This window comes from Bufo bufo, chromosome 2 (assembly GCF_905171765.1).
Source record: "Bufo bufo chromosome 2, aBufBuf1.1, whole genome shotgun sequence".
In the NCBI taxonomy this organism is placed as follows: Eukaryota; Metazoa; Chordata; class Amphibia; order Anura; family Bufonidae; genus Bufo; species Bufo bufo.
Genome location: NC_053390.1, coordinates 328,490,616 through 328,510,399, shown reverse-complemented (window position 1 = coordinate 328,510,399; position 19,784 = coordinate 328,490,616). Strand labels below are relative to the sequence as shown.

Sequence of the window (19,784 nt, the reverse complement as noted above, 5' to 3'; positions counted from 1 at the left end):
TATAAATACAGTTTTACCATTTATCATAGTTAAAAAATAATTAGTATTGCTGTGTCCAAAATGTCTGAAATTATACAATACCATTGTATGGTGAATGCTTTAAAAGATGCCAGAATTGCAACTATTTTTGATCTCATGCCTCCCCGCCCCCCAAAAAAAAATTTAAAAAAAATTGTACCAATAAAAATCACACATCAACCCGCAAAAAAGAGCCCCCCATGCAGCAATTTTTGAAAAAAATAAAGTCTCATTTTTTAAAAGTAAAGCAAAATTATTGTTCTTTGAATGTAGTAAAGGAAAAAATGAAAAACATTGCTATCGAAGTTGACTCGATCCTTAAAAAGGGGTTGTGCCTCTTTCTGATTGTGAACCGCTGGAGCCCCACCAATAATGAGAGTCCTATGCCCCACTCATTCGAGGTGGCACTGCCAGAGAGTACAACACTCTGCTATTTCCAGCAGCTCCACAGAATGAGTGGAGCAGCAGCATGCACAACCTGTTGCTCCATTTACATGTAGCGTTTGGTTTGGACCTTCAATAACCAGATACTTATCCCCTTCAAACATAGCATTAAAATAAAACACTTTAGGAATTACAAAGCAACATAAATAAAATACAAAACTGGACAGACTAGTCAAAAGAAATGCCAGAGAAAAGGTAACAAAATGCACACTGTCCCTATGTGCGTCTTTTGAAAAGACATTTATGAAGGAGCTATACTAAAACATGGTACACAAGTCACCAATGCACATGATGGGGAGCTGCTTTACTGCCCAAATGTGAAGGCATAAAGCCAAAGAACTACTACAGGTCACAAAGCAGGTCAAATTTATTATACTTACAACTCAAAGGAAAGCTTCTTGGCTTGGCTTTCTTTAAGTTCCTTAAATTCCAGCTTGGAGTCTTCTAATTGTTTCTGAACATTAGCTATTTCATCTGCAAAAAATAAATAAAGAATTGACAAATTTGCAGTAATTCTTCACACTGTAGTAACCTGCCAATAAAGGAACCCAGGATTCTAGATTAGAAGTACTGTTACTCTAAGTTCTCTTCCATTTTTATTAAAAGGGTATTCCGGTAATAAGATATACCCACTGGAGAGGGACTATGCTCGACCAGTGGGAGTACAGCCGCTTCCTCCCCCCGGGTAGGTGCAGTGTGTACAGATATATAGTATATACAGTGGTGTACTGATATGTGAGGTATGAGGTATAATAGATACAGTGTGTACAGATATATAGTATATACAGCGGTATACTGATATGTGAGGTACGAGGTATAATAGATGCAGTGTGTACAGATATATAGTATATACAGCAGTATACTGATATGTGAGGTACGAGGTATAATAGATGCAGTGTGTACAGATATATAGTATATACAGCAGTATACTGATATGTGAGGTAAGAGGTATAATAGATGCAGTGTGTACAGATATATAGTATATACAGCAGTATACTGATATGTGAGGTACGAGGTATAATAGATGCAGTGTGTACAGATATATAGTATATACAGCAGTATACTGATATGTGAGGTACGAGGTATAATAGATGCAGTGTGTACAGATATATAGTATATACAGCAGTATACTGATATGTGAGGTAAGAGGTATAATAGATGCAGTGTGTACAGATATATAGTATATACAGTGGTGTACTGATATATGAGGTATGAGGTATAATAGATGCTGTGTGTCACACCCGTGTGTTGAGGGAAGTGTTGGATTCAAATATATATGTACGGTATATGTATATATATTGGTCAGCCTAGTTCTGTTATGACGTAGGTGTGTGATTGTGGCATCTGGGGGGGGGGGGGGGGGGATGTTCTCATTTACACCTTGGGCAGGACGTCTTTTGATTCCTGAGCTAGCCTCAGGGGGGAAGGGGGGGGGGCAACTGATTCAGTTCAAGCATTCCATCACATGCCCACGATGATGTCATCACCCTCCTGTTGAAGGAGGAGGGGGCTGCTTTTGGGCTATATTAGCCCAAGCAGGACAAAGGTGCGGGCTCTTGGAATCGGACTAAAATCAGAGACACCTGGGAACATCTCCCTGAAGGAAGAGAGGCCACATGCCCCTGGAGATGGCTGAGTAACCCTTTCCCTCCAGACCCCTAATACTCCTGCCCTGTTTACCCCTATTCCACCGACCATCCCCTAACCCCGGCTGCTGAACTCCTGCCACATTCAGCCCTGCTTCCCCTGCTCTGCCCTGACACCCCTGCAAGTCCCTGCAGAGCATCAACCTCTGCATTGCCCTGTCCCTGCAGAGCCCTGACCATTAACCCCTTCACTGCATACTGCAGCATTAATCCCTGATGAGCCTGTACCCTTGAGGCAGCCCCAGTTACCCCTGTAGCTGCCCTGTAATCCTACCCCTTCACTGCTGCCTGCTTACCCCAGCAGCAGCCGAGTGTGTGTTTACCCTTTGCCTCCCATAGGGATAGCTTAGAGCCAGGTTGAGTGGGCTGCTAAGGAATGTATGTAAGTGTATTGTATAGCTAGAGTGTGGGGTGGAATTGGGAACTGTGAATTGTCTAGTGTAGTTAGGTTTGTATTGTGGTGTGTGCGTCTATATGTATATATATTTATAACCATTGATCTATAAATATATATATATATATAGATATAGCGTATAATTAGACTTGTATTATTGTCCCTGACCATTAACCCCTTCACTACATGCTGCCCTGCCTCAGCCCTGCTCTTAAAGTCCCTGCAGAGCATTAACCCCCGCATTACCCTGTGTGTAGCCCCAGCAGTAGCCCCTTTACTGCTGCTGCCTTGTTAACCCTTTCTTGGGTTACCACTACCCCGTGTTCCTTGGCCTGCATGTATTAACCCCTGCAGTGCCACAATTGTGTGATTAAACTCCTTGTACCCCGTAGGGACAGTGAGTAGCCAGGCGGGTGGGTTACTGATATTTGTGTGTATGTAGGTGTATTATTGTAATTGTAGTTAGATCCTGGGGAGGACTTGGGACTGTGCTAGCGTAGTTAGGACCGTATTAGTGTGTTATAGTGCGTTTACTTATATTGCTGTGTGCTGCTATAAATATATATATCTATTCCATTGATATAGATATATATATATATAGTTATAAGCAAATATATTATACTGTGTCGTATAGTGTGTTAATAAATACCTTTTATTTAAGCACAGTGTGTAGTCTTTTGTAGTAGTAAGGCGCCGCAGTAATAGCCGTAGTGTAGTTCAGTGGAGTGTATAGGTAACAGAGGTAGTTAGCTAGTTAACATAGCTAATTAGGTTAGGTATACACTCACCTAAAGAATTATTGGGAACACCATACTAATACGGTGTTGGACCCCCTTTTGCCTTCAGAACTGCCTTAATTCTACGTGGCATTGATTCAACAAGGTGCTGATAGCATTCTTTAGAAATGTTGGCCCATATTGATAGAATAGCATCTTGCAGTTGATTTAGATTTGAGGGATGCACATCCAGGGCACGAAGCTCCCGTTCCACCACATCCCAAAGATGCTCTATTGGGTTGAGATCTGGTGACTGTGGGGGCCATTTTAGTACAGTGAACTCATTGTCATGTTCGAGAAACCAATTTGAAATGATTCGAGCTTTGTGACATGGTGCATTATCCTGCTGGAAGTAGCCATCAGAGGATGGATACATGTTCTCATTCTGTTTACGCCAAATTCGGACTCTACCATTTGAATGTCTCAACAGAAATCGAGACTCATCAGACCAGGCAACATTTTTCCAGTCTTCAACAGTCCAATTTTGGTGAGCTCGTGCAAATTGCAGCCTCTTTTTACTATTTGTAGTGGAGATGAGTGGTACCCGGTGGGGTCTTCTGCTGTTGTAGCCCATCCGGGCGTGTTGTGGCTTCACAAATGCTTTGCTGCATACCTCGGTTGTAACGAGTGGTTATTTCAGTCAACGTTGCACTTCTATCAGCTTGAATCAGTCGGCCCATTCTCCTCTGACCCCTAGCATCCACAAGGCATTTTTGCCCACAGGACTGCCGCATACTGGATGTTTTTCCCTTTTCACACCATTCTTTGTAAACCCTAGAAATGGTTGTGCGTGAAAATCCCAGTAACTGAGCAGATTGTGAAATACTCAGACTGGCCCGTCTGGCACCAACAACCATGCCACGCTCAAAATTGCTTAAATCCCCTTTCTTTCCCATTCTGACATTCAGTTTGGAGTTCAGGAGATTGTCTTGACCAGGACCACACCCTTAAATGCATTGAAGCAACTGCCATGTGATTGGTTGACTAGATAATTGCATTAATGAGAAATAGAACAGGTGTTCCTAATAATTCTTTAGGTGAGTGTATATATATGATTTAGGCATAAATAGGCGGAGTCATCACTAAATGACTCACGCCTATTTATGATTATTGAGATTTGGATAAATATCAATAATTAATACCCCCTTTAACACCGTGACAGGTGGTAGAAGATCTGAAAGATTGGCTGCACGTCAGTGATCCGACAGCTTCTTTTGGTTTCACTTTGTCTATGTTTTCCTGGGATGTCCACACCTCCTTTTCAGGTGTAGATCATGTGATCATTACTACTCCCTTCTTAGTCTGGCTTTACCCATCACTCCTTGCAGTTGATAGCTCATTCTGGTTGTGGATCGTTTGGAGTCTGGATCTCGGCTGAGTTCCTGCTTTCCATTTACCCGGAGTGAAGTGTCTTTCCTTTTTGTATTGTGTTGATTTCCCTGTCTCTTGGTACCAGACCTAAGGCAGACTCTTGATCCTTCAGCTGGGAAGGAACAGGTTGTCTGTGGCCCAATCACTATCTTCAGGGCTTTCTAGGGCAAGCTAGGCTTAGGTTCCTGCGGATGAACAGTCCTACCATCGGGGTCTGTTCATTCTGTTAGCAGTCAGAGCTCGGGTTGGGATTTATTACGTGGCCACCTTCCCCCTTTCCATAGTTTGCAGGCCTGGTACCTTCTCCCTCCCTTTTGTGTGGAGTTCCCTTCCCACACTGACACAGTGTGAACAGATATATAGTATATACAGTGGTGTAATGATATGTGAGGTATGAGGTATAATAGATGCAGTGTGTACAGATATATAGTATAGTATATACAGCAATATATAGTCCCCTTCTTCCGCCAGCGCTGCCAAATGCCCAATTGTATTTGCGCCCAGAATTCAACTGGTGCCTGGGGCCAGTTTCGGACTGGGGTGCCTAGGGTCCACCAGAAGAACTGATTCTAGATTTTACTGTCACAGCGCCATATATTAGAATTGTAAATTTGATCTGATCAGCAGCTGTGAGCTGTTGGAAATGTGTACAAGAAGAGCGCCCTCTAGTAGACGCTGTCTGGTCAGGCAAGTATTAAATAACAGCATTGGTCGTTTAAATTAATTTGAATGTAAGCACAATGTTAAAATGAAAATTCAAATGGGCTTTCTTTTTCATTTGACTTTTGGCTGGGAAAATGCCTGCAAGAGATGAAACTTAAAGGGGTTCTCCGGACTTAACCTATTTTTGGCTATGAAAAGCTAACCTCTGGAGATCTGCCTACCGGTCACGTGGTCCCTCCAGATGGCTTTTCTGTGCTTCCGGGCAAAGTCCGTCTCCTAGTCTTCCGCTCTTCTCTTCCTGCCTTGAGCAGGAGACTGATCGTCACTAATGACGTCACCGCCTCCTGCAAGTGGAAGCGCCGGCCTCTGTCTTCTTTCCCAACGCAGGAGCAGTATGCACAATTACAGTGCGCATGCACCGATATCTCTGCTCCGGCTCCGTACGCACATACACTGCGCATGCGCCAGTATCTCCTTCGGCTCTTACTTACAGGTTTACAGTGAGGGAAGCGTCAGAAACTGCTTCCTATAATTTTGTTTTTCAATGTCATTTTAATTTTGGCAGGTTTCACCTCCCATACATGACCACCATCCTTGTGCTGGGTTGGCTTTTATTATGACAGCCAGACTATTTCTAATAAGTGAATAGAGATACTGTTCTGGTCACATGTACGTGTGGGGGTATGGTTTATGTGCGTACTATTTATAGATATTTATAATAAGGCTACTTTCACTCTAGCGTTTTAGTTTTCCGGTATTGAGATCCATCATAGAGGCTCAATACCAGAAAAAAAACTCTTCAGTTTTGTCCCTATTCATGGTCAATTGGGACAAAACGGAACTGAACAGAACGGATTGCTCCAAAATGCATTCCATTCCGTTGTAGTTTGCTTTCCGTCCTGGGATGCGGAGCAAGACATCCGGCATGACCCACAATGCAAGTCAATGGGGACGGATCCGTTTTCTCTGCCATAATAGAAAACGGATCCGTCCTCCATTGACTTTCAATAGAGTTCATGACGGATCCGTCTTGGCCATGTTAAAGATAATACAACCGGATCCGTTCTGAACGGATGCAGATGGTTGTATTATCAGTAACGGAAGGGTTTTTGCTGAACCCTGCCAGATCCAGTAAAAACACTAGTGTGCAGTGAAAGTAGCCTAAGACACACGCTGCCTTCAGAACGTTTCCTTATCTGTTACTTTTTAATCTAGAATGTCACCAGGTGTGAAGATTAGTGTAATGCTGACCTTGTAATTTCCTTAAAGGGGTATTCTATCACAGACATTTATGGCATATCACCACAAGCCAGAAATATTTCATAAAAACGACTCCAACCTCCGGTCTGCACCTATGTTGAAGACCCCTTTAACTCTTTAATGCTTTCCTTCATTTCAATAGTACAGGTGCATCTCAATAAATTATAATATCATTGAAAAGTTAATTTATTTCATTAATTCAATTAAAAAAGTGAAATTCTTATATCATGTAGAATCATTACACACAGAGTGATCTATTTCAAGCGTTCGTTTCTTTTAAATGTTGATGATTCTGGCTTACAGCTAATGAAAACCCAATAGTAAATGTCTCAGAAAATGTCATTATTATATAAGACCAATAAAAAAAAAAAAAAAAAAAAGATTTTTAATACAGAAGTGTTGGCCTCCTGAAAAGTGTGTACAGTAAATGCACTCACTACTTGGACGGGGCTCCCTCTTCATGAATTACGGTATCAGTGCGGCGTGACCTGGAGGTGATCAGCCTGCAACACTGCTGAGTGTTATGGAAGCCCAGTTTTGATAGCGGCCCTCAGCTCGTCTGCATTGTTGGGTCTGTTGTCTTATCTTAATCTTGAAAATTCCCCACAGATTCTTTGTGAGGTTTAGATCAGGAGAGTTTGCTGGCCATTCAAGCACAGTGATACCATGGTTATTAAACTAGATATTGGTACTTTTAGCAGTGGGGCAGGTGCCAAGGCCTGCTAGAAAATGAAATCAGCATCTCCATAAAGCTGGTCAGCAGAGGGATGCATGAAGTGCTATTAAATTACCTGCTAGACGGCTGCACTGACTTTGGATATTACACAGTGGACCAACACCAGCAGATGACATGGCTCCCCAGACCATCACTTACTGTGGAAACTTCATACTGGGCCTCAAGCAACTTAGATTGTGTGCTTGTCCACTTTTCCTCCAGACTCTGGGATCTTGATTTCCAAATGAAATGCAAAATTAACTTTTATCTGAAAATAGGTCTTTGAACCACTGAGCAACAGTCCTGTCCTTTTTCTCCTTAGCCCAGGTAAGACGCTTCTGACATCTCTGGGTCATGAGTGGCTTGACACAAGGAATGTGACAGTTGAGGTCCATGTCCTGGACACGTCTGTGTTTGGTGGCTCTTGTAGCGCTGACTCCAGCTGCAGCCCAGTCCTTGTCAATCTCCTGCAAATTCTTAAATGGCCTTTTCTTCACAATCCTTTCAAGGCTGCAGTTATCTCTGTTGCTTGTGCACCTTTGTCTACCACACTTTTTCCTTCCAATGACCACTCTTGTGGAGGGTGTCTTCTGGACAACTGTCAAGTAAGCCGTCTTCACCTCGATTGTGTAGCCTATTGACTGCGGAACCATTTAAAGACTTAGGCCCCTTGTAGAAGAGCGTCGGTCATGCTGCGAGTCCGGAGCGCAGTTCCTGGCCTGACCTCCCAGCACTGACCGGGTCACATAGCATTATATTAAATAAATATAATGCTATGTAACCCTTACAGTTCTGGAATGTATTGTATAGCACTGACATAATGCTGCCAGTGTTATCCAGTATTGTATGAGTTTCACTTTTTGAATTAAGTTACTGAAATAAATGACCTTTTTGTTGATATGCTAATTTATTGAGATGTAGCTGTATATGAATTCACTGAAGCATAGCTATACGAATACAGGGAGTGCAGAATTATTAGGCAAGTTGTATTTTTGAGGATTCATTTTATTATTGAACAACAACCATGTTCTCAATGAACCCAAAAAACTCATTAATATCAAAGCTGAATATTTTTGGAAGTAGTTTTTAGTTTGTTTTTAGTTTTAGCTATTTTAGGGGGATATCTGTGTGTGCAGGTGACTATTACTGTGCATAATTATTAGGCAACTTAACAAAAAACAAATATATACCCATTTCAATTATTTATTTTTACCAGTGAAACCAATATAACATCTCAACATTCACAAATATACATTTCTGACATTCAAAAACAAAACAAAAACAAATCAGTGACCAATATAGCCACCTTTCTTTGCAAGGACACTCAAAAGCCTGCCATCCATGGATTCTGTCAGTGTTTTGATCTGTTCACCATCAACATTGCGTGCAGCAGCAACCACAGCCTCCCAGACACTGTTCAGAGAGGTGTACTGTTTTCCCTCCTTGTAAATCTCACATTTGATGATGGACCACAGGTTCTCAATGGGGTTCAGATCAGGTGAACAAGGAGGCCATGTCATTAGATTTTCTTCTTTTATACCCTTTCTTGCCAGCCACGCTGTGGAGTACTTGGACGCGTGTGATGGAGCATTGTCCTGCATGAAAATCATGTTTTTCTTGAAGGATGCAGACTTCTTCCTGTACCACTGCTTGAAGAAGGTGTCTTCCAGAAACTGGCAGTAGGACTGGGAGTTGAGCTTGACTCCATCCTCAACCCGAAAAGGCCCCACAAGCTCATCTTTGATGATACCAGCCCAAACCAGTACTCCACCTCCACCTTGCTGGCGTCTGAGTCGGACTGGAGCTCTCTGCCCTTTACCAATCCAGCCACGGGCCCATCCATCTGGCCCATCAAGACTCACTCTCATTTCATCAGTCCATAAAACCTTAGAAAAATCAGTCTTGAGATATTTCTTGGCCCAGTCTTGACGTTTCAGCTTGTGTGTCTTGTTCAGTGGTGGTCGTCTTTCAGCCTTTCTTACCTTGGCCATGTCTCTGAGTATTGCACACCTTGTGCTTTTGGGCACTCCAGTGATGTTGCAGCTCTGAAATATGGCCAAACTGGTGGCAAGTGGCATCTTGGCAGCTGCACGCTTGACTTTTCTCAGTTCATGGGCAGTTATTTTGCGCCTTGGTTTTTCCACACGCTTCTTGCGACCCTGTTGACTATTTTGAATGAAACGCTTGATTGTTCGATGATCACGCTTCAGAAGCTTTGCAATTTTAAGAGTGCTGCATCCCTCTGCAAGATATCTCACTATTTTTGACTTTTCTGAGCCTGTCAAGTCCTTCTTTTGACCCATTTTGCCAAAGGAAAGGAAGTTGCCTAATAACTATGCACACCTAATATAGGGTGTTGATGTCATTAGACCACACCCCTTCTCATTACAGAGATGCACATCACCTAATATGCTTAATTGGTAGTAGGCTTTCGAGCCTATACAGCTTGGAGTAAGACAACATGCATAAAGAGGATGATGTGGTCAAAATACTCATTTGCCTAATAATTCTGAACGCAGTGTAGCACACGACAAAATGCCAGCACAGAAATGGCTACGAAGTAGGAGACTATTTACCTTGAAGTTTCTTTAGAAGGCTGTCTTTAAGAGTTGCATTGTTCAGCAAATTCTCCTGAAAAAGAATAACCATTTATTTAAAAACTGAGAAAATGGAAGAAGCCCTGCTGAAGTCTTGCTGCAACAACATGTCATAGCGTTTCGGTGCACTCTTGCACCTTTATCAGTGGTGCAAGGTGCAAGAGTGCACCGAAACGCGTTTGGTTACATTAGAGACAGTATTTTTGCCCACAATGGTCTAACAGTTAAGGACTTCTACAAAGAAAGATTGCATTACATATCTATCTAACAGAGCCTGCCGCAAACAGCTGACGTAACTGCCCAGCTGACCGCAGCCACACAGACATTCTTCCGGTCACGTGGGACACCATCTCCCATACCACGTGGGACGGAGCTAGAGACGCCAGGAGCCCAGGACGCCGCAGCGGAGAGAGACGTCGAGGGAGCATCGAGACACGTGCGCACCAACGCTATTCAGGACCAGATCATCGCCAGTACCCACCAAGGTACCACCAGCACAGAACACTGACAGCAACCACTTGAGACCCACAACTAATGGGGTAAGACCGTTCCAGAACTTATACGGCTGCTATTACTGTATCCAGGATACAAAAGAAGGACACTAACATTCAAGATAAGAACAGCATATTTTACCCACATCTTTACCATTTTTTATATACTGTGCACATTTTTGTATTATTTTTAGAAAGACCTTTATACAGACTTATCACCTGTATAAGTGGGCAACCTGCACCATATAGTGGTATATATATATTTTATCTGATTACCATATCTCAACACCACATGAGTTTGTGGTAATGGTACCACTCAGTTGAATTTATCAAGACCCACTTGTGGTTTTATTCACCACTTAGCAGTGTATATTTTTATATTTAATTATTAAATAACCTTTTATATACTAAACCTGCATCCACCCATATCTTTCTACTATCTATATACCCAGTCATCTGAGTGCCCTCCACCCCATTAATTCTCTATATTGAATCCAATATTTTGGCAATAGGTGCTGCCATTTGGAGAGAGCACCTATCCGTGAATTGCTGACAGTGGAGCCTCTGTAATCCTTTATTTATTAGAGCTAGACATGTATACCTGAGTTAGTCTGTCAATGATGGTCAAAAAATCTGTAATTACCTTCTAATAACAGCTTTCATTAATGTCTCCTGTCCCTTTCCACTGCTCCCTTGCTAGGGCTCATCTGTCTCCGGCTAAGAAGACTGAGGGGCGGTCCTTCACACTGCATGCCTGCATTAGGCTTCAGAGTGAGGAGGCGTGTCTCTCAGTAATCCAATCTGATTGGCTGTCAGGAAGCTGCTGGCTACAGCAAGTTTGTATGTGACCTGAGGGAATGCAGTTTTGGCCTCAGAGAACTGGCACAGTGGCCATCTTAAGAAGATCCTCATAATGTAGGATTCAAAACAACCATAACTAAGGGGAAAAACTCAAGAAAAACAGCGGTAAGTGAAGAAACTAAAGATTGCTTTATGCATAATGCTACAGCAGCAGTAACATATGCTACAATAGATTTTTTTGATGAAAATATGACAGTTGAGACTGAGTCTTTTGGTGCGGATTTCACGCAGATTTTTTTTTTTTAAGTGTGTTTTTCAAAATCAGTTGTGTGAACTGGCCTTTAGATCTCTTCCATGCAGAACACGAGTGTTTATTTAGACTAAACTCTATGCAGTAACAGCATGTAGTTAACTGCACCAAGTTTTTAACTGCATCACAGTGCGCTGTGTGCCTCCACCCTCGGGGCTGGTGCGAACTGGCAGGGAGCAGGCGAGTGTAGTTCATTGCTTTGTTACAATGCAGTACTGACCAAATTTAGGAGGGGTTTTAAAGAAGGACAACCCCTTTAAGCTATACATTGCTGACAGTAACTCACCCTTGCCCCCACTAAAAGTATTTCCCTGCAGTGATTTAAAGAAATTGTGAAATAAATTAGCACATGTACAAGGTACGTACAATATAAAGTCACCATTTTGCAGATTATATCAATGTGCAAACAGTAAGTTTTTTTCCTGGTCATTGTCACCAGCAATAAAACTGTAAACTATAAAATAACTCTGCAGATGCAACTGAATAGCATCCTGAAAATGTGCATTTACAGAGAGGTAAAGTCTAAAGTCCAACCTCGGTTCTTTAGGAGACGGATAATAAAAAAAGTCTACACAGGATTTATGAGGAGCGGCATATAAAGAGACAATACACAGCAGAGAAGAAAAATAAGACACTCCTAGATTGACCTTAGAACTTGTTGTCATAGAGAGGGCTGTCTTCCCTAACATCCTGAAGTCTGTAATAATCTATGACATTTCTCCGTCAATTATTTATTTTACGCACTTATATAACACTGACATAATCCGCAGAGCTTTACATACATTAGTGTCACAATGTCCCCAATGGGGCTCACAATCTAAGTTTCCCATCAGTATGTCTTTGGAGTGTGGGAGGAAACCGGAGAACCTGGAGGAAACCCACACAGACACGGGGAGAACATACAAACTCCATGCAGATGTCCTTGGTCAGATTCAAGCCTAGGACCTCAACGCTGCAAGGCACCAGTGCTAACCACTATGCTACCTGGCTTCCATTCATTGCAGCTTCCATAAACCCACTGTACAGATAATACCATAAACAATGTACACATTACACCTACATGAGCCTCTATGACATCCCATTCTAAATCCAAAGCCATTAGTATGGAGTTGCAGTAATATCTACTGTATGGATCTCCAACTACAACCTGTCAAATAACATGCATGCACCAGAAAAGCTACATGGAGTCACCTGAGGAATTATACACGGAACATATGCAGTCTGAGTATACACTGCCGGCACCCCCTGATGAAGCCCGCACATTAGCTGTTCTGAAGTAGCTTCTGTGCTAGAAGTAAATAGCCGCGTCCATTGTGTAGCGGACGGAGCTGGTTACAGCAGCACTGCTCCCACTGAAGTGACTGTAACCAGCGCCAACAGGCATGCTCAACCTGCGGCCCTCCAGCTGTTGCAAAACTACAACTCCCAGCATGCCTGAACAGCCTACAGCTATCAGCCTTCAGCAGGGCATGGTGGGAGTTGTAGTTTTACAACAGCTGGAGGGCCGCAGGTTGAGCATCCCTGCACTACACAATAGACGGAACGGTTTACTTCTGCCACCGAAGCTACTTCAGTGTAGCTGATTGCCGGCGGGTGTCGTACCCCCAACGATCAGATACTGATGGCCTATTCTCAGCACAGGCCATCAATATAGAAAATACTGGAAACCGTAACACCCCCCTTCGCTCCTTGTAAAGAGTAGGCTCACACCTTAGTTTAACTGATCCGGTAGGCAGCGAACAGTCCGTGAGTTTGCCGGATACTGCAGTTCACTGGGTTTCGGCCGGACAAAAGCCACTGCATGCAATCTTTTTACATTTATGAAAACCCACCTCTTCATAAAGCGTACAATCTACAATACCCCGGCTTCCCTTTTAGATTGTGAGCCCTTGTGGGCAGGGTCCACTCTCCCTTTGTACCAGTCTGTCACGCATTTAGCTCACATTTATTTGAGAACAGAACAATAATCAGTAAAGCAAATACTGAGAAATAACACATCTGAGTACGGGTCACATAATGTGAGTGTAGCCAGGGAAGGATTGGAGGAAACCTGCTTACCGTCTCACTTTTACATATCTGCTGCATATTCAGCATCTGGGAGCTGTGCAAGGACTGGATAGTGTCAATTTGCTTTTTCTGCTTCGACAGCATGTCTTCAAATGCGTTCTTTTTCATCTCAACTGCCCCTCTCTCTGCTGCTGCCCGGCGAATCCGGTTCTCCAACTCCATCACTCGGCTCTAAGATTATAAAATCATGGCGCATAAATACATCACTTTTTATAAATAAATAAAAAAAATAATCACAATCTGTGGCCAGGAATGGTGTCAAGCTCATAGCACATCTTCCGCTGCCGAGGTGTACATGGGAAGAAATATAGAAGCATCTTGGGGATTGCATTGGCATAAAATCCTTTTGCAATTTACATTCTACTTTTTCAGATCTATTACAGGATCACAGCTTCAAAAAACAGAACCCTTTAAATATGCATATATCTACATCAGCAAAGGGCATTTTACTGCAATCCGTGGCATCTATTTTAAAACAGAGGAGCTACTTGTATAAACCCTAAACTAAGGAGGAGAGTTATCAAACTGGTGTAAAGTAGGACTGGCGTAGTTGCCCATAGAAACCAATTAGATTCCACCTTTCAATTCCCAAAAGGAGCTGTGAAAAATAAAAGGTGCTGATTGGTTGCTATGGGCATCTAAGCCAGTTCTACTTTACACCAGATTGATACATTATTTAGATCCATACTGGTAGAATGATCCTGCCCGTATAACTATTTTCAGACTGGAATCATAGGCCTCAAGGTTTTTCTGCAGAAGGAAGATGAAAATCTGATGGCGCACGTCAGAGGTAAAGGAAAGATATATAAAAAAAATCACTCACGTTATGCTTCGTAAGAGAGTCCCAATGTCATGAATAGTTTTTGTCCAGAAAAATGTAAAAATGCCACAAATGTGTGTTCTACCCCATGTACAAAGCAGTCACTTCCCACAAAACCCGGTTGTAAAATGGATATAGTTACTGATAATTAAAGGGGTATTCCCATCGCACATTCATGGCATATCTACACCTTTCTCTAGAAGGGGGCCATGGATGCGGTGGCCAAGGCATATATCTGAGATGGTAATGCGACTCTAAAATCCCTTCAGGGAATTATACCCCCGCTGTAGTAAATGGGAGAGACTAGGGAAGGCATGGGCTCTGCACGCTGGTTCTCTACCTCATGCGCTGCTTGATGCAGTGAACTGCGCAGGAAACTTCAGCCATGAGACCAGTTTGATGCAGGGGCACTGTTAAGGATTACCTTGCAACTAGTGTTGAACAAATGTGTTTTCAAGTTCGGCGTACAAGGTTCGGGTTATCTAAGAATTCCATTATGGATTCCGCCACCACGGACCGTAACGTATAGTCCATGGTAGCAGAATCCATAACGGAATTCTTAGATAACCCGAACCTTGTACGCCAAACTTGAAAACACAAGTTCGCTCATCCCTACTTGCACCCTTTTCAGGGGGACCCCCCCAGCTGTCAACTACCCACAGAGAAAGTAACAGGGGGGAGATTTATCAAAACTGGTGTATAGGAAAACTGGCTTAGTTGCCCATAGCAACCAATCAGATTCCACTTTTCATTTTTCAGAGCTCCTCTGGAAAATGAAAGGTGAAATCTGATTGGTTGCTATGGGGAACTAAGCCAGTTTTCCTATACACCAGTTTTGATAAATGTGCCTACAGTGTCTTTGGCGCGCAGAGGGGATCGACTAACACCCTGTGACAACCCTAATCTCTCTCATTTACTACATCCGTTTTAATGCATCTTTAACCACCTCCGGACCGCCTAACGCAGGATTGCGTTCCGGAGGTAGCAGCGCTGCGCAGAGTCACGCATATACGCGTCATCTCGCGAGACGCGAGATTTCGCTCAAAGCCGGCCCGCGCATGCGCATTGCGGGCCGGCAAAATTAAAAGAAGTATTTCGTCACCAGCCTGCCAGCAACGATCATTGGCTGGCAGGCTGGCGATTTTCAAAAAATCCAATCCAAAGTCATATAACAGATCATATTAGTAAATATGATCTGTTATATGGCTTCTCTGCTCCTGTGCTGGTCCTTTTCGTCGGTTGGATCCAGCACAGGAGCAGACTGAACTGTGAGTACACCAACACTACACCTTAGCCCCAGATCACCCACCTGCACCCCAATTAACCCTTTGATCACCCCTTTGATCGCCCCTATCAATCACTAGTGAAAGGAAAAAAAGTGATCAGTGTAAACTGTCACTTTTTTTTTTCACTGGTATTGGCTGTTAGGTTTTAGGGATAGTTTAGGCCCCTTGGTTAGGTAGTTAGCGTCAGTTAGCGCCCACCCCACCACACCGCAGTCACTTTTATTCGCTGTTTAGCGTATCGCTAATCAGCATTTGTACTTTTATAGTATCTGTAAGTGATCAAAACTGATCACGGTCAGATCTATAATAGTATTAGTGTCACTTTAGTTCGCCCTCCACCCAAAACGCAGTGTTTGCCCGATCAGGCCTGATCGGTCGCCCACACGTGCGTTCACCCACGCCCGCCCCACCGCAGTGACAAAAAATATATATTTTTTGATCACTGCACATTCATTTTACACGCACTGCGGCGATAAAAAAATCAGTTTTGATATTTTTTATCAACCGCAGCGGCCTCCGGTACTTCGCTAGCCTCCCCTTTGTAAGTCAGGTTTGCTTTTTTTCTTGGGTAGTCTCAGGGAATACCCCTAAATTTAGTAGTCCAAAATGTCAAACAGGGGGTATTCTTCTGAAGAGGCCTACAGGATTCTGACCCAGTCGGATGAGGAGTGGGAACCCTCATCTGACGAATCTAGCGGGTCAGAATATGAACCTGTGGAAAGCAGTGGCTCTCTGACCCAAAGTTCGGACGAGGAGGTGGAGGTCCCTGGCAGCACCAGGCGTACCCGGCCCCATGTCGCTAGACCACAGGTTACGCAGGATCCGCTTCAAGAGCAGCAGAGTGGGGCTGTCGCTGCCGGATCACGTGGTGAGGCATACACCAGCAGCGCAACCCTTCCTGGACCTAGTACCAGCACTGCCGTACAACCTGGTGAAGTAGCGAGCACCAGAAGGGCAGTTGAAGCTGGTACGTGCACTAGTTACCCCGTCGCAGCCACCGCACAGACAGGCCCGTAGAGCCCCTAGAGTCCCTGAGGTGCTGGCAAACCCTGATTGGCAGTCACCAACTTCAGCCGCACCAGTAGTTCCCCCTTTCACCGCCCAGTCTGGAGTTCGGGTTGAGACGGCCTAAATCGGTTCGGCCCTGGGATTTTTTGAGCTGTTCTTGACTGCGGAGCTCTTGGCAGAGACCAACCAGTATGCCACACAATTTATAACCGCAAACCCGGGAAGCTATTATGCCCGGCCTTTCCGGTGGAAACCAGTCCAAGTTTCCGAACTTAAATTTTTTTTGGGCCTTCTCCTCAACATGGGCCTGACAAAAAAGCATGAATTGCGGTCATATTGGTCAACGCACCCAATTCATCACATGCCCATGTTCTCTGCTGCTATGTCCAGGACACGATTTGAGACCATCCTCCGTTTTCTGCATTTTAGCGACAACACCACCTCCCGTCCCAGAGGCCACCCTGCTTTTGACCGGCTCCACAAAATTCGGCCCCTCATAGACCATTTCAACCTGAAATTTGCAGATTTGTATACCCCTGAGCAAAACATCTGCGTAGACGAGTCCCTAATACATTTTACCGGGCGCCTTGGCTTCAAACAATACATCCCAAGCAAGCGTGCCCGGTATGGGGTCAAATTGTATAAGCTCTGTGAAAGGGCCACAGGCTATACCCACAAATTTCGGATCTATGAGGGAAAAGATCAGACCCTGGAGCCGGTCGGTTGCCCTAACTACCTGGGGAGCAGTGGGAAGACAGTCTGGGACTTGGTGTCACCCTTATTCGGCAAGGGGTACCATCTTTATGTGGACAATTTCTACACAAGTGTGGCCCTCTTTAGGCATTTGTTTCTAGAACGGATTTGCGCCTGTGGCACCGCGCGAACTAGTCGCGTGGGCTTCCCCCAACGGCTTGTAACCACCCGTCTTGCAAGGGGGCAGAGGGCTGCCTTGTGTAACGAAGAACTGCTCGCGGTGAAATGGAGAGACAAGCGTGACGTTTACATGCTCTCCTCCATTCACGCAGACACGACAATCCAAATTGAGCGAGCAACCCGTGTCATTGAAAAGCCCCTCTGTGTCCACGACTATAATGCGCTCATGGGAGGGGTGGACTTCAATGACCAGATGTTGTCTCCGTATTTAGTTTCCCGCAGAACCAGACGCTGGTATAAGAAGGTGTCTGTATATTTGATTCAATTGGCGCTGTACAATAGTTTTGTTCTCTACAGTAAGGCTGGGAGAACAGGATCCTTCCTCAAATTCCAGGAAGAGATAATCGAGAACCTCCTTTACCCAGGAGGTTCCGTGGCCCCATCCACCAGTGTAGTTAGCCGTCTACACGAGCGACATTTCCCCAGTGTCGTTCCTGGTACCTCAACCCAACCGTCACCCCGAAAAAGATGTCGTGTCTGTAGCAGGAGTGGAATAAGGCGTGACACCCGCTATTTCTGTCCTGACTGTGCTGACCACCCTGCCCTATGCTATGGAGAGTGTTTCCGGAAGTACCACACACAGGTACACCTAGCATAGGGATCACATCTCACCAGGACAGGCACACAGGGCTATTAGGGCCCATTCACTCACAGCTGCTGCAAACCTCTCCTTTCACCTGGGATAAAGTGCATAACATACTTCGCCACATCTTTGGGCGATTTGCGCTTTGCACATTGTCCCATGGGGAAGGAGAGGTTTGTTCTATAAAAGGTAAAAAAAACTAAACAAAAAAAAAAAATACCGGTAAGTAAAAAAGTTAAACGTTCAGTTAAAAAAGTTTAAAAAAAGTTTCTATGTTCTGTTCAACAGTTAATAAATTTATTGCGTTGCGGCCTGGTTTTTTCTTTTTTGTTTTGTTTTTTTTTACCTTTCAGGTGGACCAACCGATCGACTAGCTGCAGCACTGATGTGCATTCGGACAGAAGCATTGCGCTGCTGTCAGATTACACGCAAGTCGGTGTATGCGGCGCTGCAAGACGAGATTTCTCCTCTGCAGTAAAAGATACGTTTGCCGAGGCATATGAGCTGAGGAGGTGGCGGTGTTCATATACTTTGGCAAACACTTTGTATATATAAAAAAAAAAATCCCGGCAATGATTTATTCATCCACATCGATTGATGTGAATGGAGAAATCTGGTTTGCCAGGGCATACGAGCTGAAGTGGGTCTGGATGTTGGGCGGAGCTCCTATGTCCTGGCAGACGCCTTTCCCCTCCTTTTTCTTTTTTTGGCAGAGATTTTTTCATCCACATTGATCGATGCGAATGAAGAAATCTGTGCCGTTCATTTTTTTCTTTCAGCCCAGAGGCTGAACGGAAAAAAAAAAAATCTCATTACCCGTATGCTCAATATAAGGAGAATAGCAGAAACTCCTAATGCTGGGCATACATGTAATGATTGCGGAGACCCTCAAATGCCAGGGCAGTACAAACACCCCACAAATAACACCATTTTGGAAAGAAGACACCCCAAGGTATTCACTGAGGGGCATATTGAGTCCATGAAAGATTGAAATTTTTGTCCCAAGTTAGCGGAAAGGGAGACTTTGTGAGAACAAAATCAAAAAAATCAATTTCCACAAACTTGTGCCAAAATTTTTTTTTTTCAATGAACTCGCCATGCCCCTCATTGAATACCTTGGGGTGTCTTCTTTCCAAAATGGGGTCACATGTGGGGTATTTATACTGCCCTGGCATTTTAGGGGCCCCAAAGCGTTTTAAGAAGTCTGGTATCCAAATGTCTAAAAATGCCCTCCTAAAAAGGAATTTGGGCCCCTTTGCCCACCTAGGCTGCAAAAAAGTGTCACACATCTGGTATCTCCGTACTCAGGAGAAGTTGAGGAATGTGTTTTGGGGTGTCTTTTTACATATACCCATGCTGGGTGAGATAAATATCTTGGTCAAATGCCAACTTTGTATAAAAAAATGGGAAAAGTTGTCTTTTGCCAAGATATTTCTCTCACCCAGCATGGGTATATGTAAAATGACACCCCAAAACACATTCCCCACCTTCTCCTGAGTACGGAGATACCAGATGTGTGACACTTTTTTGCAGCCTAGGTGGGCAAAGGGGCCCACATTCCAAAGAGCACCTTTCGGATTTCACAGGTCATTTACCTACTT

General features: G+C 43.9%; 1 protein-coding gene across 2 annotated transcripts in view; it reads right to left on the bottom strand.

The window, feature by feature from the left end:
- GOLM1 (golgi membrane protein 1) overlaps positions 1–19,784 on the bottom strand; it is a 61,299-nt gene that overhangs the window by 20,322 nt on the left and 21,193 nt on the right. For both annotated transcript variants that reach the window (XM_040417009.1, XM_040417006.1), the window contains exons 3-5: positions 13,545–13,724; positions 9,864–9,918; positions 843–936 (exon numbers count right to left, since the gene is read on the bottom strand). In XM_040417009.1, the coding sequence (XP_040272943.1) occupies positions 843–936; positions 9,864–9,918; positions 13,545–13,724 (329 nt within the window). The remainder of the gene's footprint in view (positions 1–842; positions 937–9,863; positions 9,919–13,544; positions 13,725–19,784) is intronic.